This window comes from Heloderma suspectum, chromosome 6, assembly GCF_057233095.1.
Source record: "Heloderma suspectum isolate Gila_16-S chromosome 6, 16-S_ref, whole genome shotgun sequence".
In the NCBI taxonomy this organism is placed as follows: domain Eukaryota; kingdom Metazoa; phylum Chordata; class Lepidosauria; order Squamata; family Helodermatidae; genus Heloderma; species Heloderma suspectum.
In genome coordinates, this window is record NC_139463.1 from 87412689 (window position 1) to 87422252 (window position 9564).

Here is a 9564-nt window from a genome sequence, read left to right on the forward strand (position 1 = left end):
TACAGTGATAGGCTACCTAAGTATTTACGTAGCCTATCACAGAAAGAGCAGCGGCGCAAACGGTGTAGCGGCCTCCGTTTGCGCTGCTCCTCTTTGCCGTCATAGGCTACATAAATACTTACTTAGACTATAACGGCAGCCTGGCAGGACGCAAATGGCGGCCGCTACGACGGCTGCCATTTGCGGCTGCAGCAGCCTGGCCGCGGCCAGAACTCTGGCTGCGGACAGCCCTGGCCGGCGGCTCCACGGAGCCGGCCAGGGAGGATTCCGAGGGGAGGGATGGAGCACCTCCCCCCCACTGCGGATCCCCCGCTGCAGAGCCAGGTAAGGGATTTGTACATCCCTACCTGATTCCTTGAAACCTGTCTGAAAACCACCTGAAGAGGGAGTCCTCGTCTAAGTGATGTGTTTTTTCGGCTTGCGCATACAAAGCCCTTACACTGTGATTTATCACCCTCTGCTTGTCAGAAATGTACATGCAGCATTCCTTCTGCAACATGGCACAAATACCATCCTGGGTCGCTGTAATTAGGGATGTACGAATCCCACTCACCCGTCCATTCTGAGGCATTCCACGGTCTGGGTCCCTCCCCCCGGAATCCTCCCCATCCGGCTTTGCTCTGCGGCGATTCTGTGGAGCCACCGTCTAGGGCCAGCCGCCGCCGGAATTCTGGCCGCTGCCAGGCTGCTGCAGCCGCAAATGGCAGCTGCTACGCCGGCCGCCATTTGCGTGTCTGCCTTTTGCTACAACGGCCGCCATTTGCGGCTGCAGCAGCCCGGCAGTGGCCAGGAGATCAGCTGGAGCCAGTGCATCCGCTGCTGCATCCGCTGCCAGGTAAGCTCCGTCCCAGGGGGATTCCATGGGGTGGCAGGGGGGGAGGCCGTTCTGCCACGGATTCCGGGGGCTGGATTCTTTAGAAAGAATCTAAAGAATCCGGCCTCACTGGAGTCCATGGCGGAATTCTCTGACAACCCTAGCTGTAATCATATCCAAGGCCAGGCAGTTCTGCAAAATGGCAGTTCTCATGCTTGTCAATTCTATTCCAATAGCTCCGAATGCTTCAGTAGTGTTGTTCAATGCCATGTCCATTGCTCTTCTAAAAACATTTACCGTGTACATTATGATAACCACCTAGCCCCGGGGAACATGCTCCAAGCGTAATCAGCTGAACTAAAGATGTCTCATTGCCATCTCACCTTCTTGGCCTTGTCATTACCTACTGCAGGGCTGTCTAAGTTATTCACAAACTTGTGGGGACCCCATAACAGTCCCAGGGAGCCCCTTTCAATTCCTCCTTTGGGCAACCACAGCCATGCCTTTTCTCTACAAATCTAATAACTACCATTGGGGCAGCTCAGTTAATGCCAGGGCACTCTTTCCAATTTGTGCATCGTTGAAAGCGTGGTGCTACCCTATTTTGTCTCACTTGTTCCCAACACACGAATGGCCGTGGTGGGGCATACACTTTTAACGGGGTAAGCCATCCCATCCCATCATGTAATTGCTCAAATCTTTCCTTGATTTGCATGGATTTGTTTGCCTTCTGCGTGTTTACTCTGAAGGCTGTGTCCTGGGTGGCATGGACATCAAACCACTGATAACCGCACACAATATTGTTCAGAATTGTAACTGACATCAAAAACGTTTGCAGATATCACGTAGTATTTAAAAAAATCATAAAATGCACACAACAGACTTTCACTGAAACCTAATGCCATGAGCGGAAAACCTCTTGCGTGGTGAGTCATGATGGAGCAGATCCAGCGATCACACTGCTCCTCCAGGCTGTATGGTCAGAGCCCATCAAGATCAAGGGAAGGGCATACTCACACATGCAAAGAGTTCTGGCCACCGCTTTTGCATCAGCAACTCCACACTTCATGAGTTCTGGCAGAGGGAAGACCACAAGTCGTAGATCAAACCTAGCCTGCTGTACACTGAGCTGACTACAAACACAGACACTCAATCCACAGCAATGAGAGTTCAAGTCTATGAAAAGCCTCACAGTAGTTTTCATGGCAAGTCCTTAAGAATCCCAAGTTCCAGTCCATGTGCAGAATGCCTCCAAAAGCCCAAACTCTGATGGATCCAAACAGAGAAGGCTTCGGGCAATGAAGACGAGATGTTCCTAGCAAAGGCTTCCTGCCTCTGCATCAGCTCAAAAGGGAAGATGTGACTATACACCCTTTCCAGATCCCCGACGGACAGACAAGGGCCTTTAGCCTTTCTGCAAAGCTTCTATCTAAACAGAGCAGCACTGCTCAGCTCTCTAGCAGTGACGCTTCAACTAGGGATGGCGGAGAATTTCTCCCCGAAACTTCGGGGGGCCGAGCGCCAACGTGTTCGGCCCCCCGAACAAGTTTCGGGGAGAAATCCTCTGCACCCCCCCCGCCCCCCGCACCCCCCCCCCCGGGACGGGACTTACCTTTACCGAATGTCCCTCCTGGTGGCTGGTCCGGCCGGCGGTTCGGCGGGTGTTCGAGCGAGGCGGGAGCGGCAGCCGGTCTTTCGACCAGCTGCTGCCGCCGCCATTGCAATGAAAGGAAAAAAAAAAAAACTTCCCCTGATAGGCTACGTGACGATTCACGTAGCCTATCACGGCTAGATTTGCAAAGTCAGCCGTGATAGGCTATGTGAATCGTCACGTAGCCTATCACGGGTGATTTAAAAAAAAAAAAAAAGAGTGTACGGATAATGGCGGCCCCCATAGGGAGCCGCCATTCCCGTTCCTTATTTGGTCGCTGTAGTCTACGTAAATGTTTACGTAGACTACGGCGAAAATAAGGGCAATGCTATTTGCGTTGCCCTTATTTTCGCCGTAGTCTACGTAAACATTTACGTAGACTACAGCGACCAAATAAGGAACGGGAATGGCGGCTCCCTATGGGGGCCGCCATTATCCGTACACTCTTTTTTTTTTTTTTAAGTCACCCGTGATAGGCTACGTGACGATTCACATAGCCTATCACGGCTGACTTTGCAAATCTAGCCGTGATAGGCTACATGAATCGTCACGTAGCCTATCAGGGGGCGTGTTTTTTTTTTACTTTCGCGTTCGCGGCCGGGCGAGGCGAGGCGCCTCCTCCCTGGCCTGAATTTCGGCCGGGCGAGGCGGGAAGCCTCCTCCCCGGCCTGAATTTCGGCCGGGCGAGGCGGGAAGCCTCCCCCCCCGGCCTGAACTTCACGGGGGGAGCAGCGAAGCGCCTCCCCCCCACCGCGAACGGCCTTCGACGACAGGTAAGTGACTTTCGTCCACCCCTAGCTTCAACCTGGGCAACTTTTCTGCAGATCCCACTCCACCTCTGTCAGGTTCCCACAGACATCTTCCAGCCTCCCTGCCCACCAAGGCTAGGCCAGCGGCAGACAGGGAGTTCAGTGACTCCCCCTGGCTCTGCTCTGAGAACACTGACAGAGATAAGCTCTGGCATTCTAAAACTGAATAGGCCCAAGCCCTTCTATGCTACTTCTAATCTAACCTTGGCTATAACTTACAAGGCCTACTGCATAACTGAAGCTGGGCTTTTGCATTATCCCTGCTCCCATAATGCCTCCTCATTCTAAAAATTTACTCCCCCCCCTTTGCAAAAGTAAACGTACAGTTACAGGGCAGTTTTGAACTGCACGGCTCTTAACAGCAAGGGAACAACCATTGTACTTTTAAATGCTTCTCAAACGAGGACCAAGGAAACTGAGGCTTAAGTGAGGGGAAAAACCCTTGGGGCTATCGGTCACTAAATATGGATTCACAAGCCAGGGATTCACAACATGACCCCCCCCTTCTTCTCCCTCACTTGGCACACAAACTTTAAGCAGAGTGCTGAAACTCAGGACGCCACAGGGAGATGGCGGTTGCTTTGTACTTGCATTCTGTACACAGTCATCATTCTTTGGGAGGTGGGTGGGGTGATTTGTAGGGCTTGAAAATAAAGCTTCACAGTTTGTTTGTATTTGTAAATCCCAGGTTCGAAACAAGACACAATGAGGTAAAGGGTAACTGAATCTTTGCTTTGTCAGGGGCGACAAATGACTCAGGTCAGTCTTTTTCTGCTGGGGTCTCAAACACAAAAACAGTCTTAGTTTGCAGTTATAACATAATTTACAGTACCAGCCAGTTATGCAGGTCTTGCTGTTTTTGAAGACAGCTACGTTATCTTCTTTTTCTCAATCAGGTTGGGTCTCCCAGCTTACAAGGTTTGTTGCAGTTTGCAGGAGCATGGTAGTAGTGTTTTGGGCTTAGCTAGGAACACGCTGTTAGGTTTCTCGATCTCTTCAGCACACACGCTCAGGCAGTCCAACACTAGACACTCAAATCAGTGAGATTTCTTTATTTCAGGGACTCCCACGGCAAAAGCTTAATGGTGACACTCTTCAGAAATCATATAGCTGATGGTCAGTAGCGTTTGTAAGTGAAGAACAGTCCAAAGCTAAACACTATTGCTGTGACTGAGATCTTCAGCATGGTTACTCCACTTCATTTTTCCTTGGGACTGTCTTCTGGACACTTTCCACTCTAAGAGGGGTCTAGCCCATGCTCTGGGTGCTGATTCTTCACTTTACTCCATTCCTCATCTTCACCTTCTGGGTCTACATCTTCAGTTTCAAATTCCTAGGGTTTTCATCCCAATCAGGCGAGGTGATGATGTTACGCATTCTGGCACTCTTTGGACAATTCTTCCAAGCTCGGCATATCAGCCTAATGGCTACTTCTTCAGCCTTACGCTCCCACACCTCGTTGGAGGCCAGGCTGTCTTGCAACGTTTCTCTGGTTAACAGCCTCAGAGCTTGTTCTTTTCCCAGCTCGTCCTTGAGCTGTTCTGCTTTCTCTCTCCACTCTAACTCTTTCTGCCCGACAGTTTGCAGTGCTGTCAGCAAAAGCCATGCCAGAGTTCCTGCACTCTGCGCCTCCTCAGCTGACCACTTTCCCAGTTGTAGAGGTTCCAACGCAGTTTCCAGAGCCACTGGCATGCAGTCCTTCTGGACCTCTGGGCATGCACCCGGTCTGCTCAGGACTGCCAATTGCTTTGCGACCAGACCCCACAGCTCCAACTGTGGACAGCCTGGGAGTCGGTTTTGCACGCCAGCAACCGCATCCTCCTTCCCTGTGAATCTGAACATATCAGTTCTCTTGGCACCCTGCTCACTGCACCAATAGTATGCCCTGGCCGTGGGCTGCTAAGGTTTGGAGGTGCCAAGATAATGATAAGCCAGATCCAGGTTTGCTGACAAGGAGACTTTATCGAGTATTTAAAGCACACAGGCGTACCCAATGGTTGGATCAGACAGCTTCTCTGAACACAGAGAACAATGGGTCTTATACCATACATGTTAGCAGTGAGGCAGTATGACAGCAACATACTGAGCCAGTGTAGTGTAGTGGTGAGAGTGACGGACTGGGAGCCGGGAGATCCGGGTTCTAGTCCCCACTTGGCCATGGAAGCTCACTGGGTGACTTTGGGCCAGTCACAGACTCTCAGCCCAACCTACCTCACAGGGTTGTTGTTGTGAGGATACAACGGTGAGGAGGAGGATAATGTAAGCCGCCTTGAGTTCCTTGCGAGAGGGAGAAAGGCAGGGTATAAATGCAATAAATAAAATAATAAATAACAAACATTAGCTGCCACTTTCCCAGCATAAACTATCAGTGCTTGGTCTGAAGGAAAACAATCAGAACTTTCCCAGTACAGACATCTGTAGCTCGGCATGAACATAGCCTCCCTTCTCAGGCACATCCTAGGCCCTGATAAGACCAGCGCTCATTAGCATGGAATGTGCTGAGGCAGTGATATCGACCTTTGACTCATCTCACAAGCTCAGAGGCCCAGTAGCAAGGGAATTGCTACTCATAATGAACCTAAAGAGATTATTATGGAACTCCAGGGCCCTCTAAAACTACAGGTGACTTGGTTACAGGCCCGGGGCCATTACAATCCCCTCCAGCCAGAGGGAGGGGACAAGATGTGAGTGAGAAACAATACAATATTTTTGGGGGAGACAGAGAATGAGACTAAGAAAGAACTGAGGTGTAAAATCTGGAAGCATTTGGGGGTTATACCTGATGAGGGACAGGCAGGTTTGCTATTACGGTGTTTTCTTCCACCTATGCTCAACATGTCTTCTTGTAAATAAACTCAAGTATTACAACATGCCATAAGCATTCAAGAGACTACCTTCCAAAAGAAATCAAACTCAAGGAAATCACAGCCCACAAGGCCAGCCCTACAACTGGACTCAGTAAGTTGGCAGATTGGGTGGGGTAGTAAGATGAACATCCCCCCCTCCCGCCCAACTGAGCTTCTGATGCCACTGCTATCCTATTTTGGAGCCGAGTCCCTGGTTGCGACCATGTTCCTGCTTGTGTTGGTGTCATCAATGGATTTTAAAAGTGGTTGTCTGCTGCTGTATCTGGCACTCTGGAGTCAAGTGGGAGCTCAGCTTTTGTAATAGGTTGCTGCTATTACTATGGCCAGAAAAGGGTAAGCTGAGTGGAAGGGCGTGAAGAGGGCATGGGACTGGCAGAAGCAGAAGAGGCAGGCACACAGGTGATAGACTGATGGGGGCAGCCTGGCTGGGGGCAGTCTTTGCTTGCCAACCTCATGCAGTGGCATGGCTTGGGCTGAGGTTGACTGCGCCCATGGAAATCCTCACTGGTTGGGCAAGTGTGTGTGTGTGTGTGTGTGTGTGTGAGAGAGAGAGAGAGAAGGACTTCTGGGTGATTTTGTACTGCTCAGGTGAGATCTTAAACACAGATTTCTTGCCTTACTGTTCATGCATTACCATGCTATACCACAAAGCACTGCCTTCTCTTTCATATCTGAAGCATCCTTTATTTTAATTTTGCTTTATACATATGGTCTAAGAATTATGTATGTGGGCATTGCTGAATAATAAGGAAATGAAGTTTGAACCATGCTACATTGTTGCTTCAAGACCTCTGCTATTGTAGATTTCATAACCTCTCTATCTCTCTTTTCTTTCCAGATATGGATTTCTGCACTGAATGTTCAGAAGACCATTATTCAGATGTAGAGCAGGTCCAATGTATTCCCAAGGTTATAAGCTTCCTCTCCTATGAAGAACCTTTGGGGATCACTTTAGCTTTCTCTGCTCTTGGTCTTGCCCTGATCACAGCTTTGCTACTTGGAACCTTTGTGAAGCACCAGGACACTCCCATAGTCAAAGCCAACAACCGGAGACTCACCTACATTCTCCTTATCTCTCTCCTTCTTTGTTTCCTCTGCTCCTTCTTGTTCATTGGAAAGCCAAAAGCATTGACTTGCCTTCTCCGGCAAACAGCTTTTGGCATCATCTTCTCACTTGCGCTTTCTTCTCTTCTGGCAAAGACCATCACGGTGGTTCTGGCATTCATGGCTAACAAACCAGGATCCAAGATAAGGAAATGGGTAGGGAAAAGCATGGCAAATTCGATAGTCATTTCCTGCTCCTTGATTCAAACAGGACTTTGCGTGATTTGGCTGAGTACTTTTCCTCCATTCCCAGATATGGACAGGCATTCACTGACTGGGGAAATTGTAGCAGGATGTAATGAAGGTTCTGTCACCATGTTCTACTGTGTCCTGGGCTACATGTTCTTTCTGTCTATTGCCAGCTTCACAGTAGCTTTCTTAGCCAGGAAGTTACCTGACAGTTTCAATGAAGCCAAGTTCATCACCTTCAGCATGTTGGTCTTTTGCAGTGTTTGGCTCTCCTTTGTCCCAGCCTACCTGAGCACCAAAGGAAAATACATGGTGGCTGTGGAGATCTTCTCTATTTTAACCTCCAGTGCTGGCTTACTGGTTTGCATCTTTCTCCCGAAATGCTACATCCTCATGCGGAGGGCTGATCTGAACAACAGGGAGCAACTAATGAGGAGAACAAACTAAACCCCCAAATTAAAAATTATGAGAATCACTTTCCTTTTTTCTGATTTTGTAAAGGCCAAGTTATCTACAAGAACAGACAATGGTCCTACTCTATGATTGAACAGGATGCATCCTTTTGACAGATGCACAGTGAGTCAATCTAGTCCAAAGTCCTAGTGAGTGCAACAGCTCCTATTTCTAAGTAAACATCCCTTGGATTAACCAGCATATTTACTCTCTCTGCATTGATCCACCAAAAACAGGTAATATGACTAATATGCCAACAAATAAATAATAAAATAAAACCCATGCTTTCTGAGAAATGGTTATTCTTCAATTTTGTGTTTTTTTAAGTGATAACAACCATCCACGGGTTTCTGATTACATGTACAGTGACTACACCCACGTAGAGCCATATGCACCCCTTCTCTTTAGGATATGGCGGTCTAGGGCAGGGCCAAGAGATACGATCCTGATCCCCTATACAGCGATTTAAGGATGAGAATAGGGCTATATATTTACCTGCTTTGGGACAAAGAATGCTGAACAACTTGCCATGTGGGGGATGCAACAGCTGGTGGCATGTCAAAAAGACAGAGTCCAAATGCCAAATTAGACCACCGGAGGTCAGGGAGAGGTAGCGCCAACTCCCAATGCACCTCCAACCCCCACATAATTCTGATTCTCAAATGCACTTGATCTTCATTTTTACCCTGTAGGCACCAATGTATGGAGAAAGGGGAGGGGGATGTTATGTATTAACCCTAATCTCCATAAAGCCTGGCTTGGCAACTTGTGCCCCCCTCCCAGATGTTCTTGGACTGCAACTCCCACCATCCCTCATCATCAGCTATGCTGGTGAGGGCTGATGGGAGTTATCAGCCAAAATATCTGGAGGGTCACAAGTTGCCCACCCCTGCCATAAAGAGATCAAGATTGAGACTCCAGGCTGTGGTTCCAATGTGGTTCCCATTTCTGTATTCAAACATGGTCTCAGTTATTCTCACTAACGCCTCCGTGAGCCATTTGGCCCATGAACTCTGTGTCAAACTAATTACAATAGGCTGATCTTACTTTGGCTCTAGGCATGCAAACGTGGGTGTGCCATGCTGCTTCTTATTTCAAGGAAAAACCGTTTTGAATCCTGGTATGATCTCTGGTGAAAACCGCCACTTTCTCCAGGTGTTCTGCTGTGCTTGCAGTTTCAGTGCTTGGGGGCTATTTTCCTCGCCTGTAATTATCAGCATGTCCTTGAGTAATTTTTCTGCCAGTGAAGTGCCAAAGGAATATCTGGAAGCCACAAGAAAAAGAAGTAACGAAGACTAAAAATGGTCATAAGAGCCTTCTGTAGTGCTAGAAACGTTGCACAAGGGCAGGAGCAGACAGGGTTCCGTTGTGCATGATTGCTCCCATTGATTTATTGTCTTGTGATTTGTATGAAAGGGAACATATTGTGTGTGACTAACCTAAGCAATCTGCACCTCAAGCCCACCGATTTCTCCGAAGAGCGCTCCACTTCTGGATATTCCATGAAGTAACCTCAGTGTGCAGGTTCAGCAAAGTCCCAAACAGCCACAAAGGAATCTTGAGGTGCAAGAAGGAGTAAGTGCAAAGAACTGTAGAGGGAAAAGACAGACTGTGATGCAGACATCAGCTTAGAAGACAAGCTAGAAACAACATATCTACGGCATGGGCTGGCATTCA

The 9564-nt window shown here is 48.6% G+C and overlaps 1 protein-coding gene across 1 annotated transcript in view; it reads left to right on the top strand.

The window, feature by feature from the left end:
- Positions 1-7881, top strand: part of LOC146341731 (vomeronasal type-2 receptor 26-like) — a 29514-nt gene extending 21633 nt beyond the window's left edge. Inside the window, exon 5 of the mRNA XM_084807633.1 lies at positions 6980-7881. Coding sequence (XP_084663759.1) covers positions 6980-7881 — 902 coding nt within the window. The remainder of the gene's footprint in view (positions 1-6979) is intronic.
- The last annotated feature ends 1683 nt before the right edge of the window (positions 7882-9564 follow it).